Source organism: Silurus meridionalis, chromosome 3 (assembly GCF_014805685.1).
Source record: "Silurus meridionalis isolate SWU-2019-XX chromosome 3, ASM1480568v1, whole genome shotgun sequence".
In the NCBI taxonomy this organism is placed as follows: domain Eukaryota; kingdom Metazoa; phylum Chordata; class Actinopteri; order Siluriformes; family Siluridae; genus Silurus; species Silurus meridionalis.
The window spans coordinates 26,450,652-26,475,763 of NC_060886.1; the positions used below are offsets into that span (position 1 = coordinate 26,450,652).

Genomic DNA, 25,112 nt, shown 5'->3' on the forward strand with positions numbered 1-25,112 from the left:
ACAGTGTAGGTAAAGTAAATTCCAAGTAAAACATTCAATTAAAGGCAGCATATACATTGTTTTTATAAGAACAGTTTATTAGTGCAGTGTTTACAGGTTATTATTATAAATAAATGTTTTGCATCAGGGAAGAGAATTTTATTTTTTATTTTTTTGACAATATTTCATCTCATTTTTTGTTTTACATCTTTTTGTACTCCTTATAGACACTGATAGCTGGTTGGGATGAGCTGGAATGCCACCGTGTATTTAACTTTTTGTCCAAAACTGCACATCTTCAGTGGAAAATAGAGGGTGCTGTTACAAGCAACCCAGGTATGTTATTGTGCTGATGTACAGGGACAAACGTACACTTATAAAGAACATCTTATACATTTTTATCACCAAATTCATTGTTAAAAGTGCTATACAAAAAAAAAAAAGAATTGAATTGAATTGAACGTACAGTGGGGGAAGTAATTATTTGATCCCCCGATTTTGTGAGATTACGCCCTTACAAAGAAATGAATATATATATATATATATATATATATATATATATATATATATATATATATATATATATATATATATATATATATATATATATATATATATATATATATATATATATATATATATATATATATATATATATATATATATATATATATATATATATATATATATATATATATATATATATATATATATATATATATATATATATATATATATATATATATATATATATATATATATATATATATATATATATATATATATATATATATATATATATATATATATATATATATATATATATATATATATATATATATATATATATATATATATATATATATATATATATATATATATATATATATATATATATATATATATATATATATATATATATATATATATATATATATATATATATATATATATATATATATATATATATATATATATATATATATATATATATATATATATATATATATATATATATATATATATATATATATATATATATATATATATATATATATATATATATATATATATATATATATATATATATATATATATATATATATATATATATATATATATATATATATATATATATATATATATATATATATATATATATATATATATATATATATATATATATATATATATATATATATATATATATATATATATATATATATATATATATATATATATATATATATATATATATATATATATATATATATATATATATATATATATATATATATATATATATATATATATATATATATATATATATATATATATATATATATATATATATATATATATATATATATATATATATATATATATATATATATATATATATATATATATATATATATATATATATATATATATATATATATATATATATATATATATATATATATATATATATATATATATATATATATATATATATATATATATATATATATATATATATATATATATATATATATATATATATATATATATATATATATATATATATATATATATATATATATATATATATATATATATATATATATATATATATATATATATATATATATATATATATATATATATATATATATATAATAGTCTAGAATTTTTATGGTAGTTTTTTTAACAGAGAGACACAGAAAAAAAAAAATAAAGATCTAGTTTTTTGATCGAGTGAAATAAGTATTTGATCCCGTACCAAATTAGCAAGAATTCCAACCCCCACAGTCCCAAATTAGTGGTGTCCCTTTAGGAAAGTGCTCCTAATATAAACTCATTATGTGTATAAAAGACACCCATCACAGATTCAACCTCTTCCATTCAAACCTCTCCACCACCATGGAAAAGCCCAAAGAGCTGTCAAAGGACATCAGGGCCTTTTGTTTTTGGTCATTGTCATGCTGCAAGACCATCCACGACCCATCTACAGTGTTTCGGCTGAGGCCAGGAGGTTCTCACCCAAGATTCTACAGTGCATGACCCTGTTCATGTGGTGAAGTGGTAAAGTCCTCCTGTACTTTTAGCAGAGAAACAGCCCTGAAGCAGAATGTGTCCTCCTCCATGTGTGACACTGGAGATGGTGTTCTTGGGGTCATATTCAGCATTTCTCTGCTCCAAAAATGGCGAGTCGAGTTGATGCAAAAGAGCTCAATTTTGGTAACATCTGACCACATCACATCCTCCCAAGCCTTCTCTGAATCATTCAGGTGTTCGTTGACAAACTTCAGACGGGTCTGTTAATGTTCAATCTTGAGCAGAGAGACCGCGGTGTGTTACCAATGGTTGTGGTCCAGGCTCCCTTGATCATTAACAAGCCCCTCCTGTGTAATCCTAGGCTGATCCCTCACCTTTCTCAGAATCAACCTCACCCCATGGGGTGAGATTTTGCATGGAGCTCCAGAGTGAGGGTAATTGACTTATCTTGTATTTCTTCTTCCGTTTTCGATTTTTCTGTTATAATAAACCTATTATAAAAATTCTAGACTGTTCATTTGTTTGTAAATAGGTAAATTTACAAACTCAGCATTTTATCATATTATTATTTCCCCCACTGTATGTGAATGTACTGAGATTCTAGAATAAATAAGGTAACTTGATATTGATGTATCTGTTCTATACTTATTGTTTTATTTGTATTTTTAGAGGACAGCCTTTTATTATAATAAATATTTTTTTGGCAGGTGCATGCCACTGGTTAGAGCAAGAGATACGTTTTTTCTGCAGAGGTGTTATGTTTGAACAATGGAAAAATAGAAGGGATGCTTATTTCTGGCTTACATGCATCCTTAGACCTTGGCCAATCATCAACCAAGCTCGTCTACTCTTTATCCTCTTTGGCCCGCTGCAGTCCGATGGTAACATTTCAACATTTCATGTTTTTTATTGTGTCATAATTTAAATATGCACAATGTGCAGTTTCTTGCTTCCTCTGGAACATTGCTGTAATACACAGCAGATAATATCCTGGATGTCAGTAGTGCACTATTTTGTATTTGTGAGTGACACACTCTGCTCATGCTAGACTATTTTATGACAGGTTTCTTTAAGAATTAACAATAGATTGCATCAAGCGTCATATCCACAATTAATGTGTCTTTAGATTAGTTATTATCAGAAGAAAGAACAACACTCTGGATTCCATGTATTAATTATGCTCATTTCAGATCATCATTTCAGTTTTATATAAAAAGATGACAAAAACCTATGTTGAAAGAGACTTCAATATAAAGGGGTATTCCCACATTTACATGTATGACTTATATTTACATAGACTTTCCAAGTTAAACTGTGATCACTGAATTATCATTTCTTGGGCCTGAATGGCAACCACATGTACTTTGGGTGTAAATGGGGACTATCCAGCAGCACTGGTAAAACACACCTGAGCGGTGCACCATGTACATCTGAGAAGATAGCAAAATATATTTTCAGTTGTTCTATGTACTTGAAGGATTTCATTGTTAAGAATTGTTCCCTGAACTGCCACTGCCATCATCCTGCAATAAGGGCCCAAAATTATAGAAACATGTAGTCTGGTTGCTAATGCCATGAATTTGATTAATCTGTAACAGAAAAGTGTTGATAGAGTTGATAGAGCATCCTGACCATTCTTTATGCTTCCAATAACTGCATCACCAGAGAGAGAATGGCTGAGTTGGCTGCTCATACAGTGGATACACACAAGCAGCATGCAAGATTTACTTTACAGTTTAAAAATCAGGCAGGTTTGTTTCTGATGAGCTGTTTAGTTTTGTTGAGTGTTATAGAAATTGTGCTGAAAACCGTTTAAATTGGAAAAATGCTGTTTTATTAACAATAATTTCAGTTTGACATTAGATTTGCACACAAAATATAATCTGCTAAATTTGCAATGTGCATTGTTTTAGTTTACTGCTTTGTCTTCTTCAGGGAAGCTAGGCTGGCAGGATGTGTGGGATGGTGCAGTAGTGCATGATGCTCTGTGGGATTTGGCCAAAGCAATTCTTCTTCTTTATGGAAACACAGATGGAAATAAAAACTGGAGCACTGACACGATTCTTGCCATCATAAATGAGATCATTGGTATTAAATTATAATCTTGTAGCATAGAATTGTATTTTTTTTTAACATGAATTTGGATAATATTTGATTATCTGGTTTATATATATTTGCTAGTCATGCCACAGCCATGGCATATGGAGAACGTAGCACGTCTGCTCATCCTGTGTGGGAACAATATCTGCTACAATGTGCTAGCTAGCAAGGCCCTCAATGGCAGGCTCTTTGAGATCTCTCGAATACTGATTTTTCTTATTCTGGTAAGAAGGAAATATTTTAAAGCTATGATGCTTTTTCTTTGAAATACAAAAATAAAACATACTGACTGCAATTATATGTGCATGCATGTAATGGATGGATCATGTAATGTAATCTGATGGCACTGGTGGCTAAGTGCTCAAGGACTGCACAAAACCTCAATGACTTTGTATGTATAGGGATGGGGTATTCTTTCCCATCTGAAATGCTGCTGCCCTCAAGCCCTTTTGTTTGTTTTTTGACCAACAGAGTTTGTCATGGCATTCTATTATGCCCTGACCCTCCTTTATATGAGCAGCTTTTACCTAATATATTGACATATTTATTCATTGATTTCATCCAGACTGATTTATAAACTCACTGGCTTTCTCACTCCTTCTGAAATCAGACCCTGGCCTTCCTTACAAACAGAATGCAGACTTGGCAACTTACACTCTTTTACTGAACACCATCACAGTGTTGTGTTCAGCCCTATCTTTCTGTTTTTAATATTCTTTATAATTATTTAAATGTATGTTGGTTCATATGTTTAAAATTCAGTTAACAGTGAAAACAAAATGTGCAGAAATATCTAAATACAATTTAATTCAATACAAAACCTTTCATTGCCACTACCAGGTGAGTGAGAAGGATGGGTACTGCATGAACTGGGTAGTTACGATGATCCAACAGGTGTGTCAGGTTTTCACACTGCCCTTGGAGAAGCGGTCCTTCATTGAGAGAATGGAAAATATGTTTTCTGAAGTCGCTATGGAACTTGTTGAACAAGTATTGGCAGGTGAGAACAGAATGCAGGGCTTCAATTTAATCCATGATATTTGAAAAAATGTATAAACAAATCAATACCTGGATTGAGTTAAAGTTAAAATTACCTTTAATATTTTTTACTTGTTTGGCTTTTGTAAATTCATGACTAACTTTAAGCACTATTTGTCCACATCATCAATTTCACTGAAATATTAGGAATTATGTGTTCATTTTTGTTCACACAGGACATCAGAATGGAGAACTGGACACTGCATTAAGAAGTCTGAACAGCCTTTTGATTGCAAATGCTAATTTTCACACAGATATTTTTTGTGTATTCCTCAAGAAAGAGTAAGTCCATACCAAAACTCACTACAAAATGTACCAGCTTGGTTTAATAGTCATACCTCGATACCTTGCATTTCTGACACTGTGCTATTAAACTTAAGGCACATTTTTACATTGTTAAAATAATTTAGTTCCAAGTATACATGTTTTAAAATTCATCTGTGTCTGTATCTGTGCTTTAAACACGTTGGTTCTGTACTTTACGCATTGTTTTGAGGATGCTACTAAACATGTTTAATTTGAAAAGCTAAACTGGAATATATTCTGTGGTTAAATTGGCAAGAGTACATTTGCAAAAATTTGTTAAATGTTTTCTAGTTAAAAAATGTGTTCTTTAGTTTGGTGTAATAACAAACAAATATGCATGTGTTTTCCTAAGCTGATACACAGCAAAAAGTACATTTCTATGAAATGTGTAGTATGATCTTAAATATATTTTATATTAAGTATGAGCTTATAAAATGTTTATTAAAATACTTTATATATGCTTTTATAAATGATTTTTTTGTAAATAAATGAGTGTGTTTCATTTATTCTGATAATGTTCTACACGGTGGAAAACATCCCTGTGTGAAGATTTGAAGGATGGAATGGAATTCTGAAATACTGAAAACTGTCTATCTATTACCAACAACAAAGTGAAAATGATTGAGATAAAATATTTAGCTTGTTCTGGTATTAGGTATGTGCTTGAACTGAAGCCACATTATTGGCTTTTGAGATAACAGCATGCTTGGGACCCATCAAGAACATCCCAACTGAAAACTAGTTCCTAGATTGAAACATCTTCAAGCAGGATAAGAAACCTGCTTCTTTGAAACCTGCATTAGGTGGTATGATCTGTAATCTATATATATCTATATAATAACTGACCTCAGACATCCCAACAATTCTCTCTGTTGCAGTCAGGAGCATACTCCTGCAAAATAGTTCTTACTAGTACTATACTAACACATTTACAAGAAGCTAGTATGTTATATACAAATTGGTTATTTTGTTACTGCTGCTCCCAATATAGTGCTTTATACAGTACATTCAGAAAATATTCAGACCTTCTTCATTGTTTTGTAATTATGTTGCAGCTTGATATCAATAAGGAAAAAACACTGAAATATAACTATGTACATATGTCTGTTTTTTTAATAGATTTACAGACTTTTTTTGAATTCTGTTTTTGCTTTGTTGCTATTGGGTACTGAGTGTGGAATAATGAGAAAGATATAATTTTCAACATTTATGCAACATAAAAAAAAGTGAAGGGGGTCTGAACACTTTCTGAAGGCACTGTATATCCATGATCCCTGGCAAAAGGCTTGACTAAAAAATGTTTTAAACATAGATGTGAGCAATGAGAATGTGTCTATTAGAAGGCTGTTGCATAACCAAGGGGCTTTGTAAGAGAAAGCAGCAGTTCTTTTCCCACCTGATAATACAATGAGAAGAGGTTGGCTTATGACATAACATACAATATGTTTTATTCAGACCATCTGACATGTACAACAGGGAAATCCCAGCAGTCTGTGTGTCCTATGTGCATCAAACTGCTGTAAGATGTACTCCATTTAAAAGCCGGCCGTGTTGGGGAGGTGTGTGATATAATTATATATATAATAATATATATTCCCTTTAATCATTATATATATATATATATATATATATATATATATATATATATATATATATAATTATATAATATATAATATTAATTATTCGATATAATTATTCCCTAAATAACCTGTGCCCTCTGCTGTAGTCATCTTCAAACTTTCTAAAGATTTAATGTACATTGGTACTAACTGAATATGAGTTTGTCCAAGTTCCTGAAGATAAAGCAGATAAAGTTTGATATTGATTTTATTTGATAGCAATGGTTAAGGACAGTAAAGTTGGCATCATCTATTTCTATCGATCTTCTAAGCCATGGGTACATCCTGGGATTTATGATCTATAATTATAGATATAATAAAGTGTGTACAAGATCATATCACTCAGGAGAGGGATACAGAAGTATTTAAAATCGGTAGATGTATAATAGCATGAAACGTCACATATTTAGTTCTTTAGCATCTAATATCTTATAAAACCTCTGCTTGTCTAAAAATATAATATTAAAGACAAAAGTTGAATTTTTCCAAAAAAAGAGTGGATAGATACTTATAGATTTTATGTTTATTCAGAATCAGTCTGTTCAAAATTAACTTACATTTCAAACATAATTACCCTATTTTTTAAACACGCCACAAATCACATTGTGCAAATAAAATTTTCCATTAAATCAACCTGAATAAAGAATTGTCAAAATAATCAAGTTACTAAAGGCATGTTTTTAACTAAGAATGTAGAGTTGGCGCATTAGGATTTAAGTACACAATGTTTTTTAACTTTATAAGTAAAAAAAAAAAAAATCACTGCATGCCATTTCTCATCCAGAGGTATTTTGTCTTTTTCTAATGAGATATATGAAAAGAGGTTGGCTTATGACATTAATACATACAATATGTCTTATTCAGACCATCTGACGTGTACAACAGGAAAATCCCAGCGGTCTGGATGGCCTATGTGCATCAAACTGCTGTAAGGAGATGTACTCCATTCGAAAGCAGGCAGCTGGTTGCATGTTGGTCCACTAACAGCCAACAGCTCGTACTGCCTAAATAAGCCATAGGATGTCATCTGCCCAAAAAAACAAAAAACAAACGACAAATCAAATCAAGACAAATCTGAATTCAGATTTTTGAATACATATTCATACATAATTGTTAGTGTGAATGCTCTCATAAAACACTGAGGGACACTGAGGAACTTCCCTCAGATGCAGTCTAAAAATAATCAGGTGTACAAAATTTACATAAACTCACAATTCTGAATTTTAAAAGCCCAAAACATTTAGTACTTTAATTAACCTTTAGAGTTCGCTGGATGTCAAAAATTCTCTACATTAAAATCCATCCAATATACGTATCATTTACTTTTTATTTGTTAAAAATTACATTTTAACAGAACACAGAAAATAATTTCTTGCCTTCATGTCTGTTCCACCATGAGGTCTCTGTTTAAGAGCTCCAAAAGGGTATGTTCCATTGGCTGGGTTCAGATCGGACCGTGCAGAGATTGCATTCTCGCCATTATGGGCTGGATTGCAGCCATCACACTTCGACAAAGGATCGTTCTTAAAGTTGTTGTACCTGACACAGAGATAAAAGATGTGATAGATAGATATAGATATTATATATATATATATATATATATATATATATATATATATATATATATATATATATATATATATAAAAATAACATTCCGGTTAGCGAACGGTATTCCGAACGAAATTTGGGTCCGGTGAACGAACAAAGTTCCAGTTATCGAACAATATTAGTGATATTTAGCGGTAAGAACAGTAATCATTTTGTTTCTTACTCTTGTAAAGTTGTTAATTTATACTATTACCGAGCCATCACTAAATACCCAGGAAAAGGCAGTCCATAAATAATATCCACGGTGCTTTACGGAGGAAGTCCGATTGTGATGAGCTCAATGTGGGCGGGGCACGCACAAGCGAGGTAACAGGGCATTCCCTGAAGCGCCGAGGCATGACAGCCACTGAAGGGGGCGTGGCAGGGGGATTCCTGACAGTATTAATACAGCTAAAAACAGGAAAAAAAGGTTAATTATTGGGTATTGGTGGAGTTCGGGAACGGATTAATTGGTTTTCCATTATTTCTTATGGGATAATTAGGTCCGGTTTTCGAACATTTCAGATTTCGAACGGTTTTAAGGGACAAATTAAGTTCGATAACCGGGGGACCACTGTATAAGCACAAGTTGAAGGTTAAGGGTATTTTAATTTAATGAAATCAGACATGATTTGATGTATGATTATGTTTATACCTCATTAAGTGTACCATGGATTCCATGTCAGTAACAAGGGATTCGTTGCGCTGGAATATCTGAGCTCTTGGATTGCCGTTAAAGGAGAACCATGAGCCATACTTCTTCACAAGATCTGGGCCTCCACTTGCATTAAACACTTCATCAAAATACCTAAAACAACATAGCACACTAAAGCACACTGTGTCTTATTTTCACAGACTCTACATCTAGAAAGAGATTGACATAAGGGACACATGAAATTCACATACTACATTACTTATTTTGTGAAGTAAAAAATAGGGAAATTTTACTGTCATGAGAAAACAAAGTACAATTACTGGAAGAGCAAAATGTTAAACCTATAGAGACTAAATATATACTCAATTTATTTACTTCTGTAAAGCTGTTTTGGGACAATAAATATAACTAAATAAAACTAAATTGAACTGAATTTTAACAGACAATCTCTTGATCCCACTTTTCCTCACTGCAGACAACCAGGGATTCTCCAAGGGGGTAAAGATTCTCAAAGGTTTGTAGGTAGCTTATAGGTAGCAAAATTCTATTTAAAATGCAATATTCAAAACTGCAATGCAATATACAAAATGTATTTCTTTATTTACATTTTCTATTACTATATGTGCAAAGTTTGGTTTAACGGTAGTTGCAACTACCAACAGTAGTTTTAATATGTAACATACATACTAATATTTACTTTTTATAATTTGCAAAAGTAAAATAAAAATCTGTTACCCAAATTGGATTTGATGTGTGCAACATGCTCAAGCTGAAATCGTAGCAAAATGATCATTAAAATGTTATTTGCGCTAAATAAATTTAGACTCGCGGTTAGGGTCAGGATCACATTTTTATTATAACACCATGGGATATTTGTAGCAAAATTCAAGGTGTATTTTAAAATGCGTTCGTTGGAAAATGTAAATTTAAATACAGACACATTGTGTCCATTTATTTTTTTGTTTGTTTGTCTATATCTAAATGCCCAAACACTAAGGATTGCTTTAATTTACTTTTCTTGTGCTCTAATGTCTCTGTAATATAGATAGCATTAGTCTCTAAATCAGAGCGCTTCTTTACTTGCTAAACACTGGCAAACAATTTAAAGGTTATAGAGGTTAGGCAAACTGTTATTCTAAAGGTTTACTAATAAAAGTATAAAACACACTAAATGTACCCTCCATGAAATAGTGTTATAAAGAACTTTAGGAAAAGATTATAAGATGGAGGCCATGGTAACATTCAGGCAGCCTCAAGATGTTTTAGCAAACTATTCGACAAATCAGGAGGGGAGACCAGTTAATGGAACCAAATAATGCTTAGATTTAATTAAAAATATATATTTTTTTTAGGTCTCTTTAATATTGCCAATCTAAGGCAGTGTATTTTGGACTGGAAAATTGGGATGGTGTCCTTTTTTTAACTGTAATAATTGAAGGTTAGTAACACTTAAGGAGCCAGTTGAGCTGACCAGCATATTATGCCCAAACCAAGTGACTTGGGGATGTCTGTGGGTCTCCCAAGAGGAGGTGATATAAGGTGACTGAGCCCAGAGAAATCTAAGCCTTTAAACCGCTATAAACCTTCTTCACCAAAGACAGCAGAAGGAAAATTAAATAAATAAATAAAACTGAAATAAATAAATGAATGAATGAAATATATTGAAATGATTACAGATAATTACAGAAATATAGTGTTGAGATCTAGTGCTTACGGAATATTGTAGCTGGCCCAATAGCTGGTGTTATACAGTTCTTCAGTTTTATCAGCAGTTCGGATCATACCTCTAAAAAAAAAAAAAAAAAAAGATAGTAGGTATAAAGTAAATACTGTTCAACTCAGGATAAACAAAAAGCTTTGGAGAATTACTCTTAAAATGCTTTTGTCTACTGGTAGATGGAAGCCCTGAATCCAGATTCAGTGACCTGGAACCTGGAAAATGTGAATTAGGAAATGACTATACTTGTGTACATGTCTGATTGACCCCAATAACAACCTACAACACTGTAATAATGTTCCAATAGGTGTTGTGTTAACCATTTAACTTTTTGTAGGCTTTAAAACCTAATTATCTTAGTAATATTCCCCATGTTTAAAATTATGTTTACAATTTTAGAGTTTCTATACAACAAGGATAAAGATATACAAGTTTTGTTTTTTATAACTTTTTACTTTTAGATGTTTTTTGGTGAGTAACAATCATTACGTGCTTTAAAAATGAAAACAAATGGAATACGTTTTTTTCCCCAGACAAATGAGTCATACTTTCATTCAGTGTGTTTACAAAAATATTGTGTTGACTTGAATTAACAAGCATAGTTAAATTGTCTGCACTGAACATAAAAAAAAGTACCATGAATGTAAAAAAAAGATGAATACAAATTAAACTTCAATTACGGTATCTGCTCAAGCACAGTTAACACCCCTTCCTTCAGCTCGAGTCTGCCTGGAGTGAAACTCTTATAGTCAACTATCATCCACTGGTTGTTGTACCTGAAGTAAAAAGAAGCAAAAAATAACGACTGGAGCAAAAGTTTACTTTCAATGCTTTTCTTTCTTTAGGCATGGAATATTTCACTAGTAAAAGAAACAGGCTAATGTAAAGAGTCATTCTTGACAGAAAAACTTGTTGTTTGTTTACTCCTTACGTTCCACTGTTGTACTGACTGAAAATGTCGGCCCACTCTTTCCCAGATCGAGCAAGTCTGTTTGCCACAATGTTTCTCAGCCACTCCATGACAGAGCCTTGAGGTGTTACAAACTTCCACAAGTCAGGGTTACTGTTACCAATTGTGGTTTCCAGTGTAACCTGAAATGAGAGGTGACATTGCAGTGTATAAGACACCGTATATTCTTTTATTTAGTTACACTTATTACTTTGTGTAACCTTTTGATGACTTCCAGACTTCACTGATTCTACTGTATAGCTTTCACATGTAATTTATGACACTGCAGCAAATTTGGAAGACCATGTCACCAGTGAAGCTGAAAACGATTTTGGAGTTTATCAAGTACAGTATTATGACTCTAAGCAATTGGGTTTTTTCTGTAACAGCTTAAAGAACAATATCAAAACAAAATTCTCAACAGGGAGAAGTGTGAACAGCTTCACATATAAATCCAAAACTCCCAACCAAACTGTGCTTCCTTTCTTATCTGCATCATTATTTTTGTAGAAAAACAAGCAGCCATTTACCAGACCACTGCTAAGAATATAGAAATCATCTCCAGAAAAGATGGAGCCAGGGTAAGAGGAGAAGGCCTGAGTGTTACCTGGAATCAACATCTGATCTGAAGAAACAATGGTGAAAGTAGTGTTTAAAACGTTGAGCCGTATGTAACAGAATGTTTAGCAGAGTATAACGTGTATTCACCTTTCACAGATGTACGGAATGAAAAGACATATTTCTTCATAATCCTAAGAATTGACTGGTAGTTGTTCCATGTGTCATGTGAGACAAGAAGGTCCTTGTTGCCAGGCAAGAGTTTGATTAGAGCAGAGCAGGAACCAGATCCAACTGTACGTGATTGACTGGATTTGTTCAGTGCGGCCTCCAAATCCTCCAAGTCTCCACCCATCTGGAAAAGTCTGGAGCATGAATTAAAAAAATTAAATAAAATGCTACAAAAGTCAGGTATCTATGAACAAAAGCATTGGACTATTGCAATTTATTCACTAGACCACACAATGGTGTTAGTAATTAGAAATGTTTTTTTATAAAAGTAATATTAATATGCACAGCTCTTATTATATTATTATGAACAGGAAGACATTTAATTAATAATGGTCACTGATATTGTAAAGATTTCTGATATACCACTTTGACTAAACTGAAACATAATAATTAATGCACCACATAAAACAAAGTGAGAATTCCTATACTGATTATCTGAGTTAAGCAGAAAGACTTGAGAGCATGTATATTATACTCTAGAACAACTTATTATAAGTAGCATTATTGTATATAAAACAAGTTTAATTCTGCACTACTATTCAACACACTGTCTACACTTAAGTTGTCAAGTGTCAACCTGCACCAGAACAGCAAACAAATTATATATTTACATTTATGACTTTTGGCAGATGCCCTTATCCAGAGTGGTTACAACTAAGCAGTTTAGGGTTAAGGGTCCTTCCCAGCAGCGGCAACTTTGTGGTGCTTGGATTTTAAGTCATGACCTTCTGATCAGAAGTGAACATCTTAACCACTGAGCTACTAGTTCCCAGCATGTTTTAGACTCAGATTCAGTTTAACAGTCTGAAAAATGCTTGTTCACTTTTGAGATTGTGGTGTCACAGATCCCCCACAGAAGAAAAGAGAAAGCTTACACCACACTCACAGAAATCCAAAGGGGTTCAGGTTGACCACTGGATCTGGAAATCTATACTGTCCATTATATCCATCTTCCAATCCTTTCAGCTGCAGCAATGACAAATGGACCTGAAGGAAACCAGAGATTCTTTATGCATTAAATTCAGCTCAAGATTAATGTGCCTCATGTATGGAGATAACGAACATGATTTCTTCACAGCTATTAACAAGATTCATGTTGCTGATCTGGATTTAATTGTAGTTAGAGAAATCTATTAGTAATAAATAGGGCTGCAACAGTTAATAGATAAAATAGATAATCGATTATGAAATTTGTTGTTAATTAATGCTGTTATCGATTAGTGGGGCTGCTTATGCATTTGTACACCAATGTATATTTTTTTCCTTTTTTAAACAAACTTGTTATTTGCTGCGTTTCTCCGTCCCATTCTCTCTTTATAACATTTGTCTACTATAACAGTTAACTTCTGTTTTCAAATTTACTGTGGCTTTACTATGATTAAATGCTTATCATCAATGTATGTATACTTATACATATTTAATTATTATACAAAATTAAATGAATTAATATTTTCTAGATGTTTAACTTTACAACTAAACAAAATGTCTGTTTTTATTGTCAAAACAATGTTGTATTATATTATATATATTTTTCATACATATAGATTTTATACACACACAGAGATAGATAGATAGATAGATAGATAGATAGATAGATAGATAGATAGATAGATAGATAGATAGATAGATAGATAGATAGATAGATAGATAGATGGATGGATGGATGGATAGATGGATCAAGCATTGTTGTCACCTGCAATTATCATTAAAAACAATACAATAAAAATGTGGGTCTTACAATCCAGAACCTAAAGGAAGGATTAACTTTTGAATAGAATCTAAACTTTCATTCACCACAACTACACATACCTGATGCCAAAAAGGTGACTCTGGAGCTTTCTTGATTTGCTCGTTTACCCACTGCAGGTTAATGGTAATGTATTCTTTCAGCCGTTGACAGTATCCCAAGTCAAATGACTCACAATATCCCATCAGTGTGTTCATCCAATGCTTATTGATGAGCTAAAGTTTACACACACATGCATGCACACGCACGCACACACACACACGCACACACACAAGAGAATAATGAGTTAAAAAAAAAAAACTGCTAGATAATAATTAATCAATACTTTCTCTTATAATTCTACAGAAGTTGGATTTCAAATCCATGCCCACTAACCAGACTACTATTGTAATGATCTCTACACACATGGCCTGCTAATTTTATTGAAGTTTCTTTTTAAATGTTATATCTTTTAGCAATAGAATTTCACAATATAGCATTAGGAAAAGAAAAAAACTCCTAAGACACCTTGAGGAACCCATCCCGTGTTTTTAACAATGTACATTGTCCCAGAGCAGTGTTACTAAAATAAATAATTACAAATATAAATCAGAAATTTGTCACTATAAATATTAGAGGTCGAACCGATTTTACCGAGACTGATAGCTAGTTTGGATCGGCCTTACCAATAACTGATTAAATCAACCAAAAAAAATTTTATAAATACTGGATTACAAAAAAAACAACAAAAAAAAAAAAACACTCCATGTAAAATAGAACTGAACTTTGGTACAAACATTAATAACAGTACTGAAACATGACAATGTGCTAGGTAAAATAAATATGAATATATTAATTATATTAATAAATATTAAAGAAAATAAAAGACATTGAAATTGAAAGTTACATCCAAAATGGATAATAAAAAAAAAAACATCATGTGGTGTCATTGATTCGCCTTTAGAGGTCGCTCTTGTACAGTCTATCGCAACCCGGAAAACTAACATTATGAATTTTTGCTGAGAGCCGATTAGTTCCAGCAATCACTGACCACCAGTAACAAATTCTTTATCAGTGCCTTAAATAATGATATTTTCTAAAAAAAAAAAAATTATATTACAAAAATCGTCATAGAATAAAGTCGAAATTATGAGAATAAAGTTGTATCACTACGAGAATAAAGTCGTAGCACCATTGGTTAAACAACTAGTGCGCAGGTGTTACACCAGATTTTTTGACCATCGTATTTTTTTTTTACTTTAGAGGTCAAATGCTTCTTAAAATTGATGACCCAGAAAAGATAAGTACGTAAAAAAGAAGTACGTAAACAGCGTAAATTCAATCATCAACGTTCTTTAAACGTTCGTGTGAAAACGCGCCTGGTGCATGTTACCATGTTTGCGCTTGGAGAATAATCTGTTGTGCTGTGGAGAAACCATGCGCTAATTAAACTTCACAGAAAAGGACTCATTTACATATTTAAGCAAAAGCGCCCTCTAATGTCAAAATACGATGATCACAGAATCTGCTAGTGTATCCTCCTCTTGAGAAACAGTATATCCTCTTCAAATAGAACACAGAGGTAACCATCGAAATCAGAAATTGCCTCTTTTTTAGACTGAAATAGCAACCAATGGTTGACTCTAATTATATCTATTGATACATCTGCATCCTATTTATGTTTTATATACACATATAAAACATATACATATACATATATACATATAATATATATATATATACATACATATACACACACATACATACATACACACACACACTCACCGGCCACTTTATTAGGTACACCTGTCCAACTGCACATTAACGCAAATTTCTAATCAGCCAATCACATGGCAGCCATTCAATGCATGTAGGCATGTAGACATGTTAAAGACGATCTGCTGCAGTTCAAACCGAGCGTCAGAATGGGGAAGAAAGGTGATTTAAGTGACTTTGAACGTGGCATGGTTGTTGGTGCCAGACGGGCTGGTCTGAGTATTTCAGAAACTGCTGATCTACTGGGATTTTCACGCACAACCATCTCTAGGGTTTACAGAGAATGGTCCGAAAAAGAGAAAATATCCAGTAAGCAGCAGTTCTGTGGGCGCAAATGCCTTGTTGATGCCAGAGGTCAGAGGAGAATGGCCAGACTGGTTCGAGCAGTAACTCAAATAACCACTCGTTACAACCGAGGTATGCAGAAGAGCATCTCTGAACGCACAACACGTCGAACCTTGAGGCGGATGGGCTACAGCAGCAGAAGACCACACCGGTGTGCCACTCCTGACAGCTAAGAACAGGAAAAACGTTGCCTGGTCTGATGAGTCTCGATTTCTGCTGCGACATTCGGATGGTAGGGTCAGAATTTGGCGTCAACAACATGAAAGCATGGTCCATCCTGCCTTGTATCAACGGTTCAGGCTGGTGGTGGTGGTGTAATGGTGTGGGGGATATTTTCTTGCCACACTTTGGGACCATTAGTAGCAACTGAGCATCGTGTCAATGCCACAGCCTACCTGAGTGTTGTTGCTGACCATGTCCATCCCTTTATGACCACAGTGTACCCATCTTCTGATGGCTACTTCCAGCAGGATAACGCACCATGTCATAAAGCACGAATCATCTCAAACTGGTTTCTTGAACATGACAATAAGTTCACTGTACTCAAATGGCCTCCACAGTCAATCTCAATCCAATAGAGCACCTTTGGGATGTGGTGGAACGGGACTGAGCCTGAAGCTAGGGAAAGTGCTGTGAAGTGCTGTGGAAGACATCCTGCATGGTTCCACCCAAAAGGCTGGGAGCACAGTGAGAGTCGTGTCATTTTTTTTTACTTTTCTAGTGCTTTTAACACTATCCAATCTGCGCTCTTGGGGGATAAGCTGGTGTACATGGGAGTGGACTATCATCTGTCTATCTGGATACATGATTACCTCACAAACTGACCACAGTATGTGAGGACTTGTGACTATGACTCTGACATGGTTGTCTGCAACACTAGAGCCCCGCAGGGAATGGTCCTGGCTTCATTCCTCTTTACCGTCTACACTGCAGACTTCATGTTCAGCTCAGCAACCTGTCACCGGCAGAAGTTCTCTGATGACTCTGCCATTTTCGGCCTGATCACAGATGATGACAGGGAGTACAGAGGACTTATATAGAACTTTGTGGACTGGTGCAAACAGAGCTGCCTCCAGATAAACGCATGGAAGACCAAAGAACTGGTGGTGGATGAAACTTCATTATCACCAGTGAACATTCAGGGAAGGGACATTGTGAGAGTGGACTCATCTGAACAGCAAAATGGACTGGACAGATTATATTGAAGCAATTTATAAAAAAGAACAGAGCAGACTCTTTCTGCTGAGGAGACTAAGGTCTTCAGGAGTGCAGGGAGAGCTAGAAGACCTTTTTTTGACTCTGTGGTGGCCTCAGCCATCTTCTATGGTGTGATCTGCTGGTGCATCAGAATCTCTACTGCAGACAGGTAGAGACTAGACAAGCTGATCAGGAAGGCCAGCTCAGTCCTAGGGATTCCCCTGGACACTGTACAGAAGGTGGGAGAAAGGAGGATGGTGGCTAAACTATCATCATTGCTGGAGAACGCCTCTCACCCCCTGTATGAAACCATTTAGTCTATGAGCAGCTCTTTCAGTAACAGACTGTTACATCCTAAGTGTCTGAAGGTACAATACAGAAGGTCTTTTCTCCCTGATGCTATTCAACTGTACAATCAGAGCTGCTCCCAGTGAACCAGTCACCATAATACACACTATTTTTGTGTTTTTAACTGTGCGATAATAACAATAATAACGTTTTGTGCAAAACTGTGCAATAACACCAATTGAAACCGTGCAATATTATTGATGTGCGATATGTTTGAAAGTGTAACTACTTTATTCTGGGTTTTTTTTCTTATGTATTTATACACCGTGATATACTTGTATTATGTCTCTATTTTTTAGACATTTGCACATTTCTTTTCTTTGCTGTTGTAACACAAAAATATTTTATATGAAGATGAGGTGTTATTTAAGAGGAATATAAATCTGCGCTCCAGTACTTCAGCTGGTGCTGCTACAACTTTATTCTTGTAGTTTGACTTCATTCTCGTAGTGCTACGATTTTATTCTCAGAATCTTAGGGTTTTTTTTCACATCCCACTAAAACACCATAGTAATCTTTGGCTTGCTCATCAGGGATTAAAATCTACACTCAGGTTTCACAGTTTTTGACACTGCTATTGTTGTTAAGTGTAAATAAAATGAATCTTAATCTTCTGCTTATCACTAAATTGTGCTGGTCATGGTCCAAACCTGTTTATCAGTGTATCAGATGAGAAGATGTGATGATAAAAGGTCAGTATTAAATACCTGTGACGTGACTGCACCCTCCACAATACCAGCAGCATAAGCCTGCAGTGTGTCGTTGTACTTGCCATTTGTTTTGACTTCCAGATATGACCACCTGGTAAAAAAAACAAAACATTTTTGGTCCTATTTAAAATGATACATTTATTTGTACCTCTGATATCTACAAATTATAATAGTCACAAACATGTGACTAATAAAGATGCATATTTTTGGCAACAATGGCAGGAAAAAGCTTCCATGAGAGAGGAAAGACTAGATTTAAATAGACACATCCTCTTCTGGGTAAAAACAGTGTGATTATGAATCATTACAATGACTGAAGGACCAATCAACCAATAGAAATAAAGCACAAATATACAATCTTGAATATATTTATGAATTAGAAATTTTCACAAAGGCTAAGAGAAAGTTAAGTCCTTTCTTATTCTCCATAAGTATTTAAGCTCTTTAGACAGAAATAGCTACTTGAAAAAGTTGTTAAATTAAGGTCTACAATATGGTGCTTTATTGGGAAATTAGTAGTACGTATGTAGTCAGCTTTCAGAATAGTGGATCTGAAAGTGATTTTTTTTTAGGTTTGTGAACCTGTTGATCATGTATCCCAACAGTGTGAAAGTGTTCTGCAACTGAACAACTTCAAATAATCATTACAACAATGCATTTTGATAATGAGCAAATTCTTGAAAGGTCTAAGAAGAACGTAGGGTGCAAATTGCTACATGATTTAATTGTGCATTCTTTTGAATACTGCGTTGTGAGCAAAAGATTACTAGACTGTAGCTGATGATCTAAAATCTTGTTTTTTTGAGTCGCTCTAAAGCACTGCACGTTGCTGTACACTCGGACTACAGATGTGGAAGAGTAAATGATTGTAGTCTGTCTATACAGCGCCACCCAGAGGAGAAATCATTTTCTTTAAATTCCTCTTAAACTATGAATTAAACTTTTCACGTTAGTTGTTTTGGTTATACTGATCTTGTTTCTCAAAGTAACGATGGCATGTTACCTATAACTTTAGCGTGTAATAACTGTGGAGGACCTGCTAATGATGTAAGGAAAGGAAAGGAAAGGTAGAAATCTGATCAGAGATCACAGATTAATATAAAAGATTATGTGTAGTTGAAGTCAAGGCAAAAAAATGTAAGCAAAGCAAAAGAGAGCAGATGAATGGGAGATGATCCCTCAGTCCTACCCTGTGTTTACAATGTCATCAGTGAAGTTAACGAATGCGACAGGATCTGTTTGGAAGCCCTCCTTTAACTGCACTTGTCCTGTCTTCTGGTTAAACACTGCAGAGCGCAAGTGTGTGTGTGCATGCGAGATCTCACACACACACAAAACATACAAGAGAAAGAGAAACATGGCGTTCAGCGCGACAACCAGAAAAAAAGACTGATAATCATGTGATTTTAGTCTCCAGTAGCAGTCACGTGACCCCCGTGGGATGTGTCCCAATTCGCCTTCTTCACAGCTTCACTGAGTAAAGATCAGCTCATTAAAAAACATCGATAATATAATGCTTAACGAAAAAAATAACTTAACAGCTGTTTTCATCGACATTTCATCACAATGTCCAGATTTTCTTGAAAAGTCTGTCTTTATATATACCTATAGGTGTAACTACGACCAAATCAGCTTCTTCTCCTCTCTGTTATTTTGGAATTAAAAACAGCTATTAAATCTACACGAATATATTTGAGCTTGTAGGTTTTGCTACAGATGCGGTTTGCTGGCTTTGACTGAGGCTCTGTGATCATCCAATCAGCTGCCGACGTGTTCAGACGCCTTCTAAGGGGCGTTAAAGTGGCTGAATCGCAGTCTGATTGGTTAAAGCCTCAGGTTCATGAACCATAGTTTATAAATAAGACACTAGGTGGCGCAGCTCCATGAAAAAACGCACCCAAGACAAACGTTATAAAATGAAGGTAATTGCGGAAGTCCTAAGAGGCCTTGCGTTATATGTTTTTCTTTTTGGTGTTCTAGTTATCACTAATTTTCACATGATCTCGACATAACAAAAGCTGTTTTCTCGTCATCACGATTTGATTTTTTTATGATCTGGACATAAACATTGTTTCCTCGTGATCACAAGAATCCTCTTGTGTATTCGGCATAAGAGCATATTCTACAGGATAATGGATTATGGATAATAACCATAACCATTTGTGACAGATTTCACGTGGACGTGCGCCGGAAGCACAAATGGTTATGGATCTCGATGCTGCTGCTATAACGCTGCCTCAACAATATAACCAAATACACATTAAAATTAAGAGCTGTACTCCAGGCCTCCTTACAAACCAGCCATTAGGGGGGCACAAGCCAGTGCACTCTTAGTGCCGGTCCCAAGCCCGGGTAAATGGGGAGGGTTGCGTTAGGAAGAGCATCCAGCGTAAAACATGTGCCAAATCAAATATGCACCCGCGATTAAGAAATTCATACCGGATGGGTCGAGGCCCGGGTTAACAACGACCACCACAGGTATCGTTAGCCGACAGGGTACCGGTGGAAATTGGGCTACTGTTGGCCGAAGGAGGAGAAGGAGAGGAGGAAGACGTCTACAGAGACGGCAGGGAAAGGAGCAGTGTAGGAGAGTAGAGGTTCGGGTTGGTACTTTAAATGTGGGTACTATGACTGGTAAAGGGAGAGAGGTAGCTGATATGATGGAGAGGAGAAAGGTAGATATGTTGTGTGTTCTGGAGACCAAGGTGAAAGGGAGTAAGGCCAGGAACATTGGAGGTGGGTTTAAACTGTTTTATCACGGTGTGGATGGGAAGAGAAATGGTGTAGGGTGATTCTGAAGGAAGAGTACAGTAAGAGTGTAGTGGAGGTGAAGAGAGTTTCTGATAGGGTGATGAACATGAAGCTGGAAGTTGAAGAGATGATGATAAATGTCATCAGTGCTTATGCTCCACAAGATTGTTGTAAGATGGAGGAAAAGAAAAAATTCTGGAGTGAATTAGATGAAGTGGTGGATGGTGTACCTAGAAATGACCGATTGGTGATTGGTGCAGACTTTAATGGGCATGTAGGTGAAGGGAACAGAGGTGATGAGGAGGTTACGGGTAGGTATGGTCTTAAGTAGAGGAATGTGGAAGGGCACAGGGGCTCGGTGGTGGTGAAGAGGTGCTGGATGATTGAGAAACTACTGCAGGAGTGATGAGGGAGGCAGAGAACAAGAACACTGGTCAATCAGGAGCATGTTTACGAGAGCGAGAGAGAGAGAGAGAGAGAGAGAGAGGTAACAGGAATAAAGGTTGGTCAGCATTCTTAGTTTAACTGTTTAAGGACACTCTACAGTGTGATCATGGTGTAAGTTGGGGCTCCATAGAGAAAAGATTTAAGACCTAATAAAGACCTACAGACAAAAAAGCTAGACTAAATGAATGTGCTAACACTGGGACAGTGTTTGAGTCCCAAACACCAATTGGAAGACTGTTTCATTACTGTGAGGCTTTGTAAGAGAAAGCTCTGAAGATCTGGCCTAAGACAGTTCATTGCAGAACACCAAACCTTGGAAAAAGAACGATTTACATCAACAATTTTGTAATCTAAAAGGAGTACTTAATAATAGTCATTATTATAAATGATTATTAGGCTTTTTGATTAGTGTCAAAAAGAATCCATAAAAAAGGCCATTGGATTTGTGATTATTTTCAGCTTTTATGTCGAATTGCAACTTATGAAAGTCAGTAGGAGTAAGACAGAATACATGTGTGTGAATGAGAGAGAGGGCAGTGGAGTGGTGCAGTTGCAGGGAGAAGAGGTGGTGAAGGTGGAGGAGTTCAGGTACCTGGGAACAACAGTGCATAGTAATGGAGAGTGTGTTAGAGAAGTGAAGAAAAGAGTGCAGGCAGGGTGGAGTGGGTGGAGAAGAGTGATAACAGGAGTGATTTGTGATAGAAGAGTATCTGAGAGAGTGAAAGGGAAAGTTTATAGGACTGTGGTGAGACCTGCGATGTTGTATGGTTTAGAGACAGTGGCATTGAGTAAAAGGCAGGAGGTGGAGCTGGAGGTAGCAGAGCTGAAGATGTTGAGGTTTTGTTGGGAGTGACGAGGATGGACAGGATTAGAAATGAGTTTATTAGAGGGACAGCACATGTTAGAGTAGAACATTTTGGTGACAAGGTGAGGGAGGCAAGATTGAGATGGTTTGGACATGTGCAGAGGAGGGACATGGGGTACATTGGTAGGAGAATGCTGAGAATGGAGCCACCAGGTAGGAGGAAAAGAGGAAGTCCAAGGAGGAGGTTTATGGATGTGGTGAGGGAAGACATGCAGGTAGTTGGTTTGAAAGAGGCAGATGTAGAGGACAGGATATGGAAACGGATGATCCACTGTGGCGACCTCTAACTGGAGCAGGCAGATGATGTCAAATTGCAACTTAAAGCCATATTTTACTTCTACACAGTAATCAATTACTTGTCAGTTAGTTTGTAGACCATATAATTTAATGTTCTTAATAAACACTGTGCTTCTGATACAAATGACTACTTGACACCAATTTTATAAATAGAAATATCTAGAAAAAAAAATAACTGGTGCAATTATAATTAAAACAATACAGTAAATGTTGGTGGTCCTTAAATCTTATTATTTAGTACTTATCAAATAATGCAGTTCACTTTCTAAAATTTTAACCCACAATTTCACTACAAGATTACAATTAGACAGTTTGGGATAGAATCAAATCTTTGAATCAATAAGTAAATAAATGTTACATTTCTGCAAAATTATATAATAAAAAGTCATAATCATAATTGACTGATAAAGGGACAAAAAATACATTACACACGTACATTTTAAGGCAAAAATATTTTATTTAAAAAATAATGCAATGTACTGTACTTAGCATGACAACATTCTCCGTTTACATTACGCTTGTTGACAATTTCTTGTGTTTATGGGTTTTTGGCTTCTGTTTTTTTTTTTTTTTTTAGATGAGTGCAAAAACAGATATGTAAAAAATAATGTGGGGAAAAAAGTATTTTTTATTTTGTTCATTACTGAACATTTTATTGCACAATATACATTCCATACATTTCCATTTCAATTGATTTTAAACTTAAAAATACCGATTTGGTTCTCTTTAAGGAAATTGATTGCTTCATAATCTGAAAACATTCAAACAAGTATTTTGTTTCTTCCCAACCTTGTTTCGGGGAAATACATTTTACTGAATCTTTGTTTAAGTAGTAAACATCATTGTATCATGTACATTTTTTAAGGGATCTCTTAATTGCTTTGGCTGTTATTATAGAATGTGCAGATCAGTATGATTCTGGAGTGACTTTAACCAGTAGCTCAAGACTAAACCTAAGCATACCTAAAAAGTGTGAAAATGCTTTAACTTCAGATGCAGTTTAATGACAGGCATGTGTTTTGACAAAGGCTTAAGGCTCAGTCTATTTGTCTGAATGATTAGCTTTCTTCTATGATGACGTATTTCTATTCTGGTGAGAGTTGGCTTTTACTCTCTCCTGTTCATCTCAACACAACTATAGGAGATTTTGGAATGTTAGACTGAACTCTCCCCACCACAACTATTAAATAATTAAACATAATGGAACTAAACTGGAATATCTTTAAGAAAAATGTTGTTCATTACTCCTGTATAGTTCCAAACACTTGCAAACATCTTGCCAAGGATGTTTACCGAAGTTGTTTCGGCAGCTTGTGGCTGTTTAAAACATCAAACCTGTCAGTACTACACAAAATAAAAAATCAGCCACTAGAGTTTCACCAAAGCCGTGTCATTTACCATATTTTCCCCAAACTTCTTTAAACTGCCACCAAATGTTACAACACACACAAAGAAAATCTTTTTGCACCTTCTGATCACTGCATATTAAGAGCTTCACTAAGGTTTTCCCACACTTCCTATGTAAACCTTGGATATTTCCTTATTACAACATTAAACAAAAATAAATAAAAAATATCATATTATTGTGTCTTTTGTATATTGAACTTAAAATCGAAAGAACCTGTACAGAGACGTGACAACATGCTTCAGAGCAGTCGGTGAATAAAACAGTGAAGGTTGAACTATGAGTGGGTTTAATTTAAGGCTACTAGGGTGATGCTGCCATGCCTCGATATGTTTTCATCTTCTCCAGCCGTTTGTTCAGGTGACTGTTATTCGATTCCAACTCCTCAATCTTGTCTAATGCAGATCGGAGCTGCAAATAAAAGCATAGCTGCTTATATACATACAATTTTAAACTATTATTACA

At 34.5% G+C, this 25,112-nt stretch overlaps 3 protein-coding genes across 8 annotated transcripts in view; 1 reads left to right on the forward strand and 2 right to left on the reverse strand.

Annotated features, from left to right (window-relative positions):
• The window catches only part of LOC124383093 (F-box only protein 47-like), a 14,554-nt gene extending 8,691 nt beyond the window's left edge, over nucleotides 1–5,863 (forward strand). For all 6 annotated transcript variants that reach the window (XM_046845471.1, XM_046845472.1, XM_046845469.1 and 3 more), the window contains exons 6-11: nucleotides 207–315; nucleotides 2,727–2,900; nucleotides 3,955–4,107; nucleotides 4,201–4,343; nucleotides 4,960–5,119; nucleotides 5,334–5,863. In XM_046845471.1, the coding sequence (XP_046701427.1) occupies nucleotides 207–315; nucleotides 2,727–2,900; nucleotides 3,955–4,107; nucleotides 4,201–4,343; nucleotides 4,960–5,119; nucleotides 5,334–5,443 (849 nt within the window). In that variant the 3' untranslated portion in view covers nucleotides 5,444–5,863. The remainder of the gene's footprint in view (nucleotides 1–206; nucleotides 316–2,726; nucleotides 2,901–3,954; nucleotides 4,108–4,200; nucleotides 4,344–4,959; nucleotides 5,120–5,333) is intronic.
• A 1,409-nt stretch (nucleotides 5,864–7,272) lies between these two features.
• On the reverse strand, nucleotides 7,273–20,289 carry plbd2 (phospholipase B domain containing 2). Its single transcript, XM_046845832.1, has 12 exons — nucleotides 20,072–20,289; nucleotides 18,880–18,973; nucleotides 14,590–14,742; nucleotides 13,667–13,767; nucleotides 12,700–12,914; nucleotides 12,522–12,616; nucleotides 11,974–12,134; nucleotides 11,723–11,818; nucleotides 11,040–11,111; nucleotides 9,326–9,478; nucleotides 8,459–8,621; nucleotides 7,273–8,109 (listed from the first exon to the last, which is right to left on the reverse strand). The coding sequence occupies exons 1-12, from the start codon at nucleotides 20,239–20,241 to the stop codon at nucleotides 7,939–7,941; spliced, it is 1,644 nt and encodes a 547-aa protein (XP_046701788.1). The 5' UTR covers nucleotides 20,242–20,289; the 3' UTR covers nucleotides 7,273–7,938.
• A 3,390-nt stretch (nucleotides 20,290–23,679) lies between these two features.
• Nucleotides 23,680–25,112, reverse strand: part of lrrfip1a (leucine rich repeat (in FLII) interacting protein 1a) — a 57,763-nt gene continuing 56,330 nt past the window's right edge. Inside the window, exon 25 of the mRNA XM_046844908.1 lies at nucleotides 23,680–25,058. Coding sequence (XP_046700864.1) covers nucleotides 24,951–25,058 — 108 coding nt within the window. The 3' untranslated portion in view covers nucleotides 23,680–24,950. The remainder of the gene's footprint in view (nucleotides 25,059–25,112) is intronic.